The 17,814-nt window shown below is 33.1% G+C and overlaps 2 protein-coding genes across 2 annotated transcripts; both read right to left on the bottom strand.

Annotated features, from left to right (window-relative positions):
• Positions 1-2: 2 nt before the first annotated feature.
• On the bottom strand, positions 3-6,216 carry LOC147284142 (guanosine nucleotide diphosphate dissociation inhibitor At5g09550-like). The gene is made up of 13 exons (XM_086243092.1): positions 5,975-6,216; positions 5,574-5,636; positions 5,262-5,345; positions 5,023-5,130; positions 4,721-4,893; positions 4,501-4,612; positions 2,971-3,051; positions 2,827-2,889; positions 2,435-2,536; positions 2,218-2,342; positions 1,645-1,855; positions 946-1,020; positions 3-250 (listed from the first exon to the last, which is right to left on the bottom strand). Exons 1-13 carry the CDS (start codon positions 6,059-6,061, stop codon positions 200-202), a joined length of 1,335 nt encoding a protein of 444 aa, XP_086099218.1. The 5' UTR covers positions 6,062-6,216; the 3' UTR covers positions 3-199.
• Positions 6,217-8,190: 1,974 nt separating this feature from the next.
• On the bottom strand, positions 8,191-14,084 carry SVP (K-box region and MADS-box transcription factor family protein). The gene is made up of 9 exons (XM_086243269.1): positions 13,800-14,084; positions 13,477-13,697; positions 12,095-12,173; positions 10,490-10,554; positions 10,297-10,396; positions 10,095-10,136; positions 9,566-9,607; positions 9,301-9,458; positions 8,191-8,352 (listed from the first exon to the last, which is right to left on the bottom strand). The coding sequence occupies exons 2-9, from the start codon at positions 13,656-13,658 to the stop codon at positions 8,334-8,336; spliced, it is 687 nt and encodes a 228-aa protein (XP_086099395.1). The 5' UTR covers positions 13,659-13,697; positions 13,800-14,084; the 3' UTR covers positions 8,191-8,333.
• Between the last annotated feature and the right edge of the window lie 3,730 nt (positions 14,085-17,814).

The raw sequence follows: 17,814 nt of genomic DNA, 5'->3' as shown, positions 1-17,814 counted from the left end.
AATTATTCGAGTCAGAAAAACAAGAATTCTATATCCTCTGAATGTTCAAAATCTACACAGATTGGAGTGGAATAACTTTCAGAAAAGAAGGTGCGAAAAATGTTTAAGAAATACAACATCAGAACAAATTAATAATTTTGGAATTTAAAAATAGTGGAAAAGGAAGTACAGAGTGTGTTAGAGCTCTTCTTCCACAATTTCATTCTTCAGCAGCGCTGGCAGCGCTCAGATCCACAGTCAAGTCAAGTTCCTGAAGCATGATGCAGTCAGATAAACTTGTAGTGATATAAGAAATAACTCAGATCCACAGTCAAGTCAAGTTCCTGAAGCCTGATGCAGTCAGATAAACTTGTAGTGATATAAGAAATAAAATGCAAACTATACTATTCGTATCATGAGCCAGAGTAGAACTATGCTTGACAAATAACTTAACAAAAAGGTTGGCAAACTTGCAAGCTGAAGGGATTCTAAACCTTCTTCCAAGATATCCTCCAATTCATACAATGAGTCTTTTGGAGATTAGTGATAGGTTGAACTTATTATAGAATGAAAGAAGGTTTCATAATCTTTCCATTGCAACTTTTATCGTGAAGAGAGGCCAAATATATGAAGCAGCTAAACTCAACATTTATATATTTCTTTTTTGGACTGTCATTAAATTTTCTGTTGAGAATGACCTGAGCAAACAATTTACTGGGGAAAAATCCCATAAGTGAGCTTTATCTGATAGTCAATGTGGCAGAATGTATCACAATTTCTTCCTAGTGTTTTGTGACTCAATGATCGTAGGCATTTCAACATATTCTCCCGCCTTTCAGAGGTATAAGCAATCAAAGGAAAGAGTGGAAACCAAAATCCTTTCTCCTCTTTTGATCCAAAGTAATGAAGGAGAGCATGTTCAATTATTATATAAGTTGGTTTGGTGGAGTAAACTTGAAAACTTACCTTTCCAGTTATCTTGCTGTACATGGCAAGCACATCCTTTACAGTAGTCTCAAAGTGTGTTGTTGCGTCATAACTCTGCAAAGCATTCCAACTCCAAGAAATGAACAATGACTTCCAAACTCAAAATGAGAAGAAACACAGACAAGAAAGCCACATCGCAAACTATTTGGATAGGCTTTATACATCATTATGTGAGTCTCAACTTCTTGTTTGACACTAACCAATTGATAAGGTAGGGTCAAACAAGTATCAATCGACTATAATTCCATAGGAGGCCAGTTGGAGACTTGGAGTCCACAAAACAGGCTCTCCCTTTGATTAGAGGCTTTGAAAAAGAGGGGAACTAAGAGAACAGCAAGCTAATTAAACCTCATTAACATCAATATGAAGGTCCTGATCACATTGTAGTTCTAAGAGAAATCTCTGGCTATTTGGATTCTTGCAATCACTAGCAGTAGCAGTTCAAAATTAGGTTTATGAAATTTGAGAAAAAAAAAAACTTGGGAATGTCAGTCTTCATATCAGATAGCTAGTTTGAAATATAAATGTCAGTATTCCAGCATTAAATTTCATATAATTTTCGTTGCTCCTATGTTGAGCATTAAGAGTTGCCATAACATAGTACAAAGTCAAAGCATAAATTTCATGCACTATGGATTATAATCAAAATGAAAAGGTATAAATTTCATATATTCTTACCCCAGATATGAAACAGTTGTCCTCATCATGCTGGTTAGTAGGTTCATATCTGTCATAAGTGTCAAAAAAAATTTCATCTACAGGTCCAAGGAGATCTGTGCCAGGCTTCAACTCCACCTGAGGATTATCGGTCTCTGCTTCTGTTAACACAAAAGCAATGTACTTCCCTTTTGGAGCTACATTGTGAGAATAGGAGCAGCAAAACAGGTACCTATTACAAGGGCATATCCAAGGAGCACAATGAGATAATTCGTATGGTACATTTTCATGATATTTAAGTTCTACTTTCTTAATATTCACATTAGGTATTACCCAATATGTCGTTAAATTTTTCTTTAAAAGGATGACAAACAAGTTTAACTATTAAATTTTCCTTACAAATGAATTTCAAGATCTTTAGGATACTAAAATTTCCAAGCTCACATAATTTTATATTTCACCTAGATGTTTGTGCATTTGTACATACACAGTTAAAAGTGCACTTTGGTAAGTAAGTATGTTATATATAGATATAAGGTCATTGCGTGTGTGTGTGTGTGTGTGTGTGTGTGTATTAGTAGAATAATGTCTTACATATCTGATTTACGTCCAAGTTGCTTCTGGGGCAGAATAACCTGAACTGAGTGAGAATCATGGGTGTTTGGGATTGGATGACTCATAATACATATAGCACGGGCAACTTTCCCCACCTTCTTCACCTTTTGTAAGAGAATATTGCAGCTCGAATCAGTTAATGTCAAAATAGTCATGCCAAATGATCTTGCTGATATTCAAAGATACATTGTATTACCTTGTCAGGCACATATGAAGGATCACATACAATTTTCTTGCCTTTTGCAGTTTCTCCTTCTGAAGTCACACCAAAGGCCTTCCCGTTTCCATCAAATTCTACCTGCCATTTTGCATCATCAGTTTCATATATCCATAACAGCCCATGGTAACTACCAGATTAAATTGGTTCAATTCTGGGGCTAAATATGTGTAAAAAACAATTATTGGAAATCAAAATCGCAAACATGTGTTTGATTCAGTTTTGATTACAACATATAGTTGGAATTTCAGAAAATAATAGCACAAGAAAAGAGTTATAAATTATAATGATGGTATTTAAAAGGTTTACGATAGAGCATTCAGATAATTTCAGATATCCATAAAAAATAAATAAAACACACACACACACACCTTGCATTCTGGCTTGCTGAGCATGTAGGTGCCACCATAAACAGCACTCAACCGAGCAAATGCCTGCCAAATTCCTAGCACATATTGTCAGAGGAACTAAGTTGAATATCCAAAAGATAGTAGGAGTGATGGTTGAAAACAAACCTGGGGCAGCTCTCCCAGACCATATAGGGGATAAATGTAAGGAGATCCTCCTTGAAAGCGTGCTAAAGATTCTGCATATAACTTTCCAAAAGAAAGTCGAGTATATTATAAAACACTGAAAAGTTGATTACTGTATACAAGTGCGTATAAAGCAGCCATACTTATGGATTGAAATGTATGTTATACTATTGTCCTGCTTCTTCATTCCCAAGATCAGGGGGTTTTAAAGAATGAAAACTACTTCAAAAGCTAGATGAGAAAATTTCTCCCTAATGCTTTGAAAACTCTGCCATTTACCCTGGTTTGCCTCATTAGTTGAGAGAAATGTAGCAAAAGGGAGCAACTCAGTTCTTCCATAGAGGACATCTAACACACGTCTAGGACTACATTAGACATGAATTTTAAAAAGTACATGTAAATTATCTGTAACTAAAAGGTTTCAAAAACAAACACTATCTAAATAGAATATTCATTGTGATGGTATGTTTCTTAAGAAACTGGAGTTCATGATATATCATTCCAGAAACAATATAGAAATGCCTGGTATATAACGAAATGGAGTAATTCAAAAATTGAGTAAACAGTCTATATATTTCGTAATTATAATATAAGCCTGCCTTCCACTTCACACCAAGACTAGAAAATTAACTTTTTACATGATTGATCTCATTACATGAGTAATTGTGCAGATTATTGCTTTAATACGTTTTTGTATGGAATATTTATAAACCTCAAACTAGGAAGTCAGAGAATAGAACTATTCATAGATGACATTAGCAACAAATGGGAAAGCATTTTAAACTATTGTTTCAACAATTCAACTCTAACCCTTAATCCTACCATGTGGGGACTCTATCAAAGGCCATAACCTCAGACAAGTTTAAGAGATCTCTTGGCCATAATTTGTACTATACAATACATCTTGGTTAAGTCTTCATTCTACTCAACCTATCCTTTTAGATTCTAAAGTCCTCCTCCACAACTCTAACCTATAATTGACCCCTTCCCTTGTGTCATCAATTAAGACTATCTTTAGAGAATAACATGCACCACGGAACTTCGTCTTGGATGTGCCTACTCAATTCACCCATAACAAAAGAAAAGAGATATGGACTAACATTGATCCTTCGTGTAAGCCTATTATGATTGGGAATTCACTTGTCTTTCCTCCATTTATTCGGACACTAAGTACAACTCCATCATACATGTCCTTCATTACCTCAACATATCTAATAGAACTTACTTTCTTCTCTAATACCCGACCATGGTATCTCCCTATGGACTCTGTCATATGCTTTTTCTATGTCAATGAATATCATATGTAGGTCTTTCTTCTTCACTCTATATTTCCATCCATCGTCTAAGTAAGATAGTAGCTTCCATGGTTGATTCCTTACATAAAAACCAAAATGGTTCTTCAATGCTGTTCTCTTGACATCTACAACTTCTTTTTGATTAATCTTTATATAATTATCCCTACTCCACTTTTAAACATCACAAGAAAAGAGATGAAATGGAGCAACTCATTACCTTCATCCTCTTCACAAAATCCAAGGCAGGCTCACCCAAATAAGTATCATCTCGGTGGAGTGCCAGTGCATGCCCAATGAAATCAACTGTGTTGTCGTCTAGCCCGTACTTCCTATGTCAGAAACAAAAGTTAAAAGTCATTGTATAGAGCATACCCAAATGTCTCAGGACAAATGAAAGCCAACAACTAAAAGGGTAAGGAGAAGATGTGAGGAAGTACGAAATAAGTTCTCGTGCTGTAGCTTTGTTAAGGTCCATGCCTTCATGAGATTTTGGATCACTCTCGTCATAGTCTTGCACATAAATGAAAAATTTTCGAGCACGACGCTTCTCAAATAGCCCCATAAGTGGAGATTTAAGTGCTTCCACATCATTAGCTGGTACCTTGTGGATCTGGAAACATAATGCAAAAGTCCATTAATTAATTGAGGGAGAAACGAAAGTTAACATTCACATATTATATATCATTTAGCTGATAATTGGATAGCCTCTCAGTGAAACTAAGGGTTATAGGCCTCACACCTTCCCTTTGTTATACACAAAACCACCATCTACAGCCTTGAAATTCAGATATTTGGTAACATCAGTGTGAATGAGGACGCGGACTAAAGCACCATTGGCCATCATGAACTGTCAAAACATGCACGGAGGTTATAAAGAATGTCCTCAGAACAGCATGTGGAACAAATTAAAGGAAATAAATAATTAAAAAATTAATCCAAGAACAATAGTAAGAGATATATATGAATCTCTCTTGATACCTTGGGAATCATATCGACATTGTAGTCTCTACTTGAGCCCAAAGCTTCCGGAGGCTTATCCTCACCCCTGAATCGCTTCCAAAGCTAAAACCCAAATATAGAAAAGAATGAAAGCCATAGTTTAAAGACAAGCATGCATAGGAATATCTAATAAGACAGAATGTCAAACTGTCTACCAATATGTTAAGACTGTCCGATTAACAACATCAAGATTGTCTGATAAAAGAGTATTACTCATAAAACAACAATTAGAAAGCTTATTTTTCATCAACCCAAAAAAAAATTAAAAAATAAAACTAATGAAACACTTACCTGATTAAGGTTAAGTGAGGTGGACTCTCCTCCATAATAGTCATTCCTATCCATATGCAGTACCTATTTCAGGTAATTAAATACCATATTAAAGTGAGATCCACGAATCCAAAATTAAACCCAGTAAACACTATTACCAGTTGCGTTTAGTTTTATGTAAATTGCATCTGAAACGTACAATTGGACATTTGGACCAAAATTCAAACAGCTAGAGTCCATTAAAAAGCAAAAATTTCAAATGATTTGTATATTGAGGATTTACACATCAAAATTAATCGACCAAGAAAACTAAACCAAATGCAATTGCATGATTAGCTAGCTAATAATACTGATTAATAAACAGTTTAGTCGTTTGAATTGTAATTTTGCAAAGAAACAAGTTTCAGCTTTTCATGGCATACCTTGAGACCATCAACTGAGAGGAGGCCGCTGAGAATGCATTCTTTGAGGCCCGTTCCGAGCACTATGACGTCGTATTCTTCATCCATGGCTTTGATCCAGAGAGAGAGAGAGGGAGAGAGAGGGAGAGAGAGATCAGAGACTGTGTGTTTGAGAATTGAGAAATGGGGATTGATTAATTATTAGTTGGGAAGAAGAAATTAACTTTAACTGTTCAAAGTGATCGAGGGCTACATTTATGTTGGGCAAGCCAGGCGTCCCTGCAGTTTCGGTTAAACTGTTACGAGCTGCACCACGTGGACGCGCTCAATACTCTTTTTCTCTTTTTTTATCTTTATTTATATATTTTTTTTATCATGTTTTAAATATATACTTTTGCCGCACGACGACATATACAAGTTTTTTTATTTTTATAATCTTGTACTTGAATTTTGGCTCTTCTCCCAATTAAGTAACTAACTGAATTATTAAGGGTTAATTACATATATATATATATACAGGCTCCTTCTGTTGAGGTATACCTCAATTTATTTATGTTGAGGTATACCCTGTTGGGGCCCACACGAGTCGTTTTGTGTCGATCCGAACCGTTCAATTTTTACATCTCCATAGATAGATCATCCTTGCAAAAAATTAGCCAAATCGGAAATCATTTGTCTATCTAACTTTGATCAAATAAATGGACGAACCAAGTATTAATCGATGAAACCGTCCATTTGTTTTATCAAAGTTAGATAGGCAAATGATTTCCGATTTGGCTAATTTTTTGCAAGGATGATCTATTAATGAAGATGATCCTTGCGAACGGTTCGGATCGACACAAAACGACTCGTGTGGGCCCCAACAAGGTCATACCTTAACATAAATAAGTTGAGGTATACCTCAACAGAAGGAGCCTGTATATATATATACCTCAACTATACATCACTTATCAGTTGAGTACCTTTGGTTTAAAAACTTTTATTAGGTTACATCAACTTTAATATTTCGTCAACTAAGTACCTCCGTTAGTCTGACCGTTAGTCTGATCGTTATCTGCATACGTGGCGCTGACGTGGCACACGCGGATCCCACCATTAAATATTAAAAAATAGCCATGTAAACCAAAAATAATAAAAAATTAATAAAACTTTGAAAATGATATAAAATATTAAAAAATAATTGATTTTAAAAAAAATAAATAAACAAAAGCCCAGAAAGTCAGAACCCAACATCCCCACCACCTCCCCCCGCCTCCCCTGCACAGCATAAAGAAGCTCAGAACCCAGAAACTCTCCTCCATCGAAAGCAGACGTCGAAGGCCAAACATTGGCGACGGCAACCGAGTCCTTGTGCGTCCGGGGCAGCAACTTCTTGTCTGGACCAGCAACTTCTTTCAATTTTATATTTATATTTATCTATCTTTTATTTTAGACTTTAGACTTTTACAATTGTAATTATATTTACATGAAAAATGTTAATTATATCTATCTTTAGACTTTAGACTTTTATATTAGACTTTAGACTTTAGACTTTTATATTTACATGAAAAATGTTAATTATATTAGACTTTAGACTTTTATTTTAGATTATAGACTTTTACAATTGTAATTATATCTATCTTTTATATTTATCTATCTTTTATTTTAGACTTTAGACTTTTACAATTGTAATTATATTACATGAAAAATGTTAATTTTCCTAATATATTTTTTTTCTATTTTTACTTCCCAGTTTACGTGGCATTAATTCATTCAACAGAGTTGCCCTTTTTCTTTTATAATTTTTTATTTATTTCTTAAAAATGCAATATATGAATATTATATAATTTGAGAAATACTAGTTTGGAAAAAAGTGTCACAAATAGCATATTTCATAATATATTAAGTCAAATTGAAATTGCTCTTATTTACATTTAATTTGTTAAGTTAACATATTCCCATATTTAATGATGATTAAATTACCAAATTGACCAATATTCATCGACTTTCACGAATTACCGGAAATATAAGCTTGTATGGCACTTTTTCAAATACTCTTTTCTTTTTTTGACCAATTTCTTTTTTCATTTACAGTATGATATTTAATTATTTATAAATGAAATAAATAAGGAAATTTTAAAAAATAATTTTGAATCACAAAAGAAACTGGGTCTCGGCTCATTATATGGATTTTATTATGGGATTCATCTCCTCGATATGTACCACTCACAGTGTGAGCAACAACGTAACATAGCTCGTATTTTGAGAAAAATAATTACTTCAACAGTTGTATGACAATTAAAGGTTACATTCACATTTCACTCAAAACAGTCAAATTTCGCAATATTCTCATCTTCCTTTGTTGATACAAATAAAGTTACCACGACCTACCTACTCCCAATCAACCAGTGTAAGGTAGCCTACAAAAGAAAAATGATACAAGAAAAAGGTAAAATACCATTTGGGAAAATTTAAATTATATCTTGAGGTAAAGAACGCATGTCTAATTTTATGGCCAGAGCAAATATATGCTTGTAAAATTGCACCCATCTAAACAATTTTGCTCTAGAAATATTGCTTCCTAAAATGATCAGAAGATTGGCTTGATAATATAAGAGTAAGTATCTTCACCAAAAAAAAAAAATTAGAGAAAAGGTTTTATGTCATCTAATAATTCTCCCTGTGTTTTGGAGTATTTTTCACTTCAATTCCTTCGAGATTAAAAAATTCCAATCAAATCTGTGTGATTTACTTTATATTGCATCAAAGTCAAATTCCTCAATTCGTCATTTTTCTTTTTGAAATTTTTTGATTAATTGATCCCCTCAAACTCTGGGCGATGGAGCCAACACATTTTTGTGAGAGGGAGAATCCAATTGTATCAATTTACGAATTTGACTTTAATTTCAATTAATGTAAAACATTGAATTTGATTAAAACTATATGAACTACAAGATAAATGACAAAAGACCTAAAGTGTACGGTCTTCTTTTCGAATACTATTTTTTTATCTATTTTTTGAAATAAGAAAAAAATTTCTCTAAAACAATTTTTGAATCGCAAATTAAACAGGTCCGTAGTTTGGCCAAATTTTATGCAACATGCATATACAATGATCCTCTCATAGCCATAAACCACAAAAGATAGTTAGCTGTGAGAGAATACGGAAATTAATGCATGGTAATATAATTAATAGAAATTAATGCATGGTAATATATTAATAGCTATTAAATGCATGGTCATAAATTAATAGCTATTAAATGCATGGTCATAATATATATATATATATTTCGGCCAATAAATGCATGGTCATATATTAATAGAACTTAATGCATGATATGAGGAAATATTATACGAACCAAACGCACCCTAATTTGAGGGACGTATCTGAGCTGTCATAGTCTTGAAGAGCGCTATTAGAGTCGCAGAGGTTAGTGACGGACTCTGATGACTGACCCTCCCCCGTTATCATGTTCTCCGAATCGGCCCGAACCCACGGCCTCTGGCCATTAGTTTTCACCGCCACCTTCAACAAGAGCATCATACCAAGAAAACCATTACCCAATAAATTAAGAATCAAAACATATTATAAATATAGGTGATGAGAAATTATTAGAGAGATCTTATATATACTTGTTGTCTTAGTCGTTCATTCTCTTGGATCAACTGCACCGCCTGCACATTTCACAAAGTTCATCTCAAGAAATTAAAAGCTTGTGATTTGTGACAACTCAAGGCAAGTAAAGAAGAAAGCATGCAATTAATCAAGAACTATCTTTCATATAATATGCATGCAATGCATGACATGTGTTAGAAGATTGGAACTGATTTTATTTCAAGCTTAAACAGGGAATTCTAGTCCCATGAAAACCAGAGCACAAGATGCAAGGTGAGGTTACATTTATAAGTTTCTCCTCTCTACGTGCATAATGCCGCTACACGTGAAAAATGTGTTAGTTTGATATATATTATAAGCTTCTGTTTAAATTTATAGGTGAGATTGGTGTTATGCATGTATTCTTATGCGAGTTTTGTGTCCCTTATCATTGTGTGTGTGTTAAGGATTTATGCCACGGAACAAACTACAATGCTTGCGCGCAAACAAGATGCAGTTCAAAACATCGATCTGATCCACAATAGTCAATAGTCGAAGGCATCTCACATTTCTTTGAAGCTGATTGATCTCTTTCATAATCTTTTCACCCTGAAATAGAAACACATACAGATTCCCATTAATTACATATATATATACATATATATATACAGAGAGAGAGAGAGAGAGAGAGAGAGAGAGAGAGAGAGAGAGAGAGAGAGAAAGAAAGAAAGAGTCATTTAACAATATATGACAATAATCAAACACAGACCTTTTTCTCAAGCACTCGGCCCAATCCAGCTTCAAGGGACTCCTCCAGTTGTTGTAGTTCTTCCAAATTTAATCCATGGAGTTCTTCTCCCCTCATCTGCCTGTATTACAAGGAGTTTACATCTAAATTAATCATGGAGTATATACAAGTAATTATTATTATTATTTTAGAACAAAGACTTATAAATATACACCTAAGTTGGTGACTTTTCGCTGCAATTTCCTTGCTCAACATGGTGTAGTTGCTGTTCTCCACTAGCTACATCAGAATAATTAATAATTCTTTCATTAATTGAGCAAGTGACAAAAATGAAATATAGGATTGCCAATCATTCGAGATAAATTCAAATACTTTTCGATCATTGTTGATTATATATAGTACAAGCATAAGACATGTATAGAAAACAACAAACCAAAGAATTACTCATTTAAAATTCAACAGTATGAGTATACGAAGTCAGAATGCAAACAAACTGTAAATAAAAAAGAAAACAATAATGCTAGTTGTCCCACATTTTTTTTCCCACATTTGTATCCCACATGATGTGTCATTACTTTACTGGAAGGGTATTTCCTTTTTCTTTTTTAGGTTTTATTTTTTAATTTTTCGTGTCCAATGTATGAATGTCATGTAAGATGGTATGAAATTATGGTATAAAAATGTGATAAGTGTAGCATTACTGAAAAGAAAAATAGCAAGGACTGAAATACAGAATGCATGTTGAAAGTGGGTGATAAAGTTAATGCATTTCCCCCTTTTTAAATTTGACGCTTATTACCCGCTCAAACCTATAATTTTTGGGAGGCAAGAATGCCAAGAAACATTAGTAAATAGCTAGAAAGATACCTTTGAAAAATAGGTCCGTTGACTTTAGATACCAAATTTCAATAGTTTTTTAATTTAAATACCAAAATTTAAAAGCATTTTAAATTAGGTACTAATTGAAAAGTCAAATATAATAATATAGTAAATGGTATTATAATTCACAAATATTACATCACATGCCACTACAATAAAAAAAATATAGGTCAATTACAAATAAATCAATTAAAAAAATATTAGGTTTGTGTTTGACTGCTACGCAACAAAACGGCTCAAGGTTTAGGTCTCGGGTTTTGAGCTCCGGAGCCCTAATTCTAAACCCTAAACCTCATTTATATACCATGCACCTCATTTCTATACCCTACATCACATTTCTATACCCTAAATTAAATTAAGGGCAACGTTGTAATTTTATGCTCATAAGTACAATTAGACTACATTAGCCAACTTCCAAGACAATATAAAAGCCTCAAGGACAAAAATGTCAAAGGGAAAGGCCCAAAACAAAGAGGCCAACATGTTTGTGATCTAATATAAAAAACTACATTTAAATTTGGTAATCCAATTGAAATATTATATGGTTTTCATGCTATTCTAAAAAAATATTAGAATTTGGTATTTAATCCTAATTTTCTATTGAAAAATCGAACCTCATACCACATAGGAACAAACCATGGGCTAACCACTCGACTAAACCCTCATTGGTAATTAGACACTTATTACAAATCACCATTCAGGAATGTTTGATGCGAATTTCAAAAGCACTAGTCACTAATTATATCGTTTGCAATACTTAGATTAATTAGACAATAATGTGACTCTAATCAAGAAAGAATACAATAGATGTGGTAATCATCATTCACTCACACAATCTATGTACAAAGAAAAAAGAGGTACCACACATTCATGATGCACACGCTCAATTGATGTGGTACTCAATCAATATATAAATATGTTTTATATGTAGAGGACCAACCTGTAACTCAACAGAAGGTTGTTCTAGTTTCTGGAGATTCTTTGAGTGCAAGTTGTATCTTTCTAGAATTTCCTTCATGCTTCATAAGAGAAAAGCAATATATATGTCACTAGCTAGCTAGAGATTTGCTTCGAAACAATAGTAGTAATTAAGTAAAATATAACAAAAGATGGAAAAATAAGACATAAAAGGATGTTCCATATTTTAGAAAAATCGTTTGGTTTAGCATGTCAAAGATGTAATCCATATTTTAGTAAAATCTGTCACACTTTTGAACTTTAAATTGTAATATATCTGTTAATTTACAATCTTGCCATATATATGTATTCTTTTAGATTCAAAGAAGGCCAAAACGGGTGTGAGGATAAACACTCATGATCTACCACTAGGGTTACAAAGTCTCACATCTTGCCATATATTATGTATATATATATATATATATATATATATAGAATACATTGAATGATTGATGAAAAAATATTGCAAATGATTGATAAAAAAATATTGCATGCATGAACTTGCACAAATTTTTAAGGTTCATATATATATATTATCAAACAAATTCTAATTGAGCCTATGACTACTAGACATTCCTCCTTGTCCAATACATTATTTCTAAACAGTGTTACAAACCCCCAAATATAGAGGGAAACTTCAAAAAACAAATCTATCGACCAATAGCTAGCTGCCTTATAAACTTGATTTAATTATGTAATTTGATAAGTAAAATATGTGACCCATTGACACCAGTACATTAAGATATCAGCCCAAGCTGGTACGTACCCATCACAACATATATAAGAAATTACACTAAATTCTATACAATGCGAGAAAATTCTTTTTTTTCTTTTTTTTTTTTGGACTTAAAAAGGAAATTTAACTTTTTCATCATGGGTGGCTGTGGAGCTACTATAATACCCTAGTTTTACATCTTTTCCATGATTTTCCTCGGTAAATCCTTTTTTCTTTATTTGTTGAAGGCCCAATAGCTAGCAAGAAAAACACACCCAAAAAAAAAATCTCGAATTTATCATCCAATACTTTAAGGTGCTTTCTTAATTTTGATTATTATTTTATGACTAGCAAATTTGGTATATGTCGTTTTGTAAAACTTGCATTTGGTCCCTCATTTGCATTACAAAACATGCTCAATTTTTTTAAAAAAATAAAAAATAAGAAGAAAACAAAAAAAACCAAGGTCAAGTTGGTTTTGAAGTACGAACTAGACACATCCAGCAAGCAGTTGATGATGCAGTCCACTAGCTCAACAATGCTACTAAACTAGTTGATTAGACCCCAACAACAAAAATGTCTAACAAATTTGTGATGTATATAGTGTACTATTTCAGGAGAGCCCCATTTAGAGAGAGAGAGAGAGAGACCTTGAGCTGGCGTAGTCGAAGAGCTTTCCGGTGGAAGAGAAGATTATGAGGGCGATATCGGCGTCGCAGAGAACGGAGAGCTCCTCCGCCTTCTTGAAAAGCCCCCTCCGCCGCTTCGAGAACGTCACCTGCCTCGCCGTCGCGTTGTCGATCTTCTTGATCTGGATCTTCTCCCGAGCCATAATTAAATTCTCTCGATCTTCTCCTTAATTTTATTTTCCCTGAAAAAACAAAACAAAGATAAAAATGAAACTCTTTCCTTATTTTGGAATTTTTTTCTCTTAGTTAGGGAATAAACCAGCGTATAATGAGCAAAAACGAACCAGAAAAGTCAAGGAATTGTGGGTTTAATAAGGCGGCGTTTTGGTGCGAGAGTGAGATTTCAAGGCAAGGGGCTAGTGTGAGAATGACAGGTCCGGTGTGAGAAGTGGCGGCATTTTGCCAAATTTAGGCAAGAATCTCTGGCCAAACCCTAAAAACGAAAGTCATGAATATTATTAGATCAAAAAAAGAGGGAGAGAAAGAGACCCATCGATCTCATGATCTCTAGATCCAGAGACCAAAAAAAAAGATCCAGAGACCAAGAAAAAATGACCCCAAAATTTCCACAAGTGGACCGCATGAAAACATAAAAGATAAAGGAAAGAGACAGCAGGATAATGGGAAAATAGTGAATATCATTGGATTAGGTGGAATGGGATTTTAATTTTTGATTGGTTGCTTTTTATTTTTATTTTATTTGCTTACTTACCAGTGTGAAGAATGAAGAATCTGGGGCTGGTGTTGGTTTTGGTGGTGTAGACTGTAGAGTTCAGAGGGTGTGGGAACTAAAAAGCCACCAATGGGTTGTGGAGAGAGAGAGAGAATGTTTGTTGAAGTGTGGAAAAAGGAAGATCCTTTTATGGTGAAGCAAACCCACTTGCTCTTCTCCACGTCTTTCCGCTTTACTTGCTGTAAAAAGGTTTACCAAGGTGAAGTGAAGCTCAAATGTTGAGGTGCAGGGAAGCATTGGAATTTTTTTTTTTTTTTTTTGGCCACTTGGGAAGCATTGGATTTGGCCTAGGTAATGGGACATATAAGGGTTTTTATTTTTGAGATTTGTCCCTTATTGGTTATTGACTATTGCAACTCTCTCTCTCTCTCTCTCTCTCTCTCTCTCTCTCTCTCTCTCTCTCTCTCTCTCTCTCTCTCATCTCCTCTCTCACGTTGATAGGTGTGAAGCTGAGTTACTCATAAAGCTATCTTACCTAGAAAGCATATTCGGCTATTCCTATGAATTTTGCCTTTAAACTCTATTTATTTTCATTTGATGTCAAATTTGTTCATTTAAAAAGAAAAATATAAATATAAAAATAGTTCACAAATTTTATAATGTATCTCAATTTGGTTTATTAACTATAAAAAATGTCAATTTAGTTCACAAACTTTTCAAGTTATACCAAAGCAGTAGAAATGTTAACTTCTATCAAAAAAATTTAATGGAAACTAGTCATGTACACAACAAGTGACCACATTTTCAGGGGTATTTCAGTCCGTTCATCACATTTTTCATATGACCAATTTCATTAATTTTTAGATGAAAGTTAACGTTTGCACTGTTTTGGTACAACTTGAAAAATTTGTAAACTAAATTGACACTTTTTATAGTTAGTGGATCAAATTGGTAATTAGTGTAAAGTTTGTGAACCATTTTTGTATTTAACCAAAAAAAAAATCTTTTTCTTTTTATATGTGCATATTAGATGCGTCCATCAACGTACTGCTTCAATTTTTTTTTTCAGTATTTGTTGGGTTGGTTAAGTTTTTTATAGTGTTTTAAAGAATTTATTATTGAAAATTGAATATTAGTGTTTTTATTGAAAATATATAATGTAGCTATAATATTATAACTACATATGCAAAAACTTATACAATTAGAGCATTCAATCTAAAATCAATTGGAAATTGATGGAGAGACCCAAGACCTTATAAGCATATATGCTAATTAAGTTATAATTTTTCGATATGGAATATTGCTCTACATTACTCTCAACAAAAACATTGCAAATCTAGTTAATAAACACATATGCAATTGCTAAGCGTTCAACGATAAATTTTGTCCTAAAACTTAATAGTAAATAAATTAGTGATTTGACCTCAAAATTAGTAATTTGGCCTCAAAATTTGTAAATTTTATCCTATAACTTAATAGTAATTAACCTCTTTTAAAGAATTTATATAGTTTACTTAAATAGTTTACAATCAATTAGTAATAAATATATCAAAAACAATAGTAACAATCAATTAAAAGCTAGGGACAAATCACACCAACTAGATGACTTGCGCACCAAGCTTCCAGTTGGACATTAATGATTAAAGTTAAACCATGGGAAATAATCCTTATTAAGAAAGGATATTTTGTCTTTCAATTTGAGAGCTCCAAACATCAGAAGGTTTGGTTGGATAAAGTGTGGCTCTTGGGATTAGTGGGTTAGTTCAAGTGGTTAGCCCAAATGGTTATGATAATGATAGATTACAAGTTTAATTCCCTCTACGGAAAATAATGTGACCCCTAAGCTCTATATCAAATGATGTAATGTATCTAAATTTCCAACTTTCTAAATAAAAATTACCCAATGCATAGGTTTGAGTTGATCTATGTGATTTGACTTCAAGTTTGGAAACCTACCACCTTCGCAGAAATTACTAGGGGATTACGTCAGAAGTCAACATCTTCGTTTAACTAATTGGCTTATTTATTCGGGGACTCAGATTATGAATCTTATTGAAAATTTTAAAGGGGGTTTTTTTTTTGTTTAAAACAAAACCCAAATCTAGAACCACATAAACAACTCGGCCCGGTTGCAAAAAACCGGTACCAAGGCGGTCCTCTTGCGGCAACTCAAGCCGTCGACAACACCTACTGAAACCACAGCTCCGGAGCTTCATCTTCTCGCGCCGGTTCTCCACTTCCAAGCCCGACCCGATGGTACCCAGCCACTGAGCTCGATCAACAACACCCAGCTCGCTGCCACCAGCTCCCCGGCGAAGAAGAAGCAGACAAATACAATACTGGGTTTTCTGATTTTTGAGAACCAGGTGAGACTTGAGAGACATAAGAAAGAAAAGAGAAAAAAGAAAATAAAAAGAAGAGAAAAAGGAAGTGGAAGAACAAAGAAATTAAAAAAAAATAAAAAATAAAAAGATAGCAGAAGGAGAGATTCTCCTTACCGCATGAGCAAAAGAAAAAAAAAAACAAAAAAAGTTTTTTTATTGGAAGAATAAGAAGTTGATTGGTAGTGGCAATTAATTATTAATTGCTATTGTTTCACTTGCAATTATTGTTACGATGAGACAATAATTATTTAAATTAAAAAAATATTCTATTAATTGTCTCTATTTGACAATGACAATCATTATTACTATGAGACAATAATTATTTAAATTATAAAAATATTCTATTAATTATCATTATTTAATAATGATAATCGTTATTATTGTGCGACAGTGACAATTTACTTAATTTTTAAAAAAAATTTATGAAAAAAAATATAATGTGGACTTCATTTTTTGTATAAATGACAAAAATAAATTTTTTAGTAAGTTACTTCATTTTCAAACCATATAGACCAAATCGAAAACCATCCCAAACTCCTGGCAAAAAAATAAAATAAAAAGCCAAACTAAAAAACCAATTTACTTATTTTCCTAATTTGTGAGTAGTAGTCTAGAGGCTACCCTTTGAACAATGTTGACTAAACCATGATAAATTATTAAGGAACTATGAGTTTTGCAACAACAAAGATGATTATTTACAAGATTAAAGAAACCCGCATGTATGACCCAAAAAAAGGATGAATGACTAATTTATTAAAAGATTCATGTAGTAAGTTTAAAATTTTCAATTAGATTTCATTTATAATTAGTTAAGTCTTATCCGTTACAAATTAATAAATCATAAACTTTAGTTTTGAAATCATTATACCTCTTTCGTCATATACGTTACAATAAAAAATAATTACTTTTACAATGCTAATCTTATCATTGCATGACTAATAAAAGTCAATAAGGGTTATGGTAGTCAATGGCGATAATAATTCAATCTCCTTTGTTCGATAGTTTTTTTTGTTCTTCCAATTATTACCACCATTGACATCCATTGACTTGTATATAACCAGGTGAAAGAATAATATTTGACCTAAAAAAAATGATCACATTATCAATTTGGACGGAATATGTAATAGCTATGACAAAAGGAGTATATTGGCTTTAAAATTAAAATTGAGATAGCACATTGACACACTCATAATATGCACAGGGACAGATCCACTAAGGGACAAGGGTGGTCACCTGACCTCC

Source organism: Dryas octopetala, chromosome 5 (assembly GCF_963921425.1).
Source record: "Dryas octopetala chromosome 5, drDryOcto1.1, whole genome shotgun sequence".
Classification (NCBI taxonomy): Eukaryota; Viridiplantae; Streptophyta; class Magnoliopsida; order Rosales; family Rosaceae; genus Dryas; species Dryas octopetala.
This window is presented reverse-complemented; position numbering and strand designations above follow the sequence as displayed.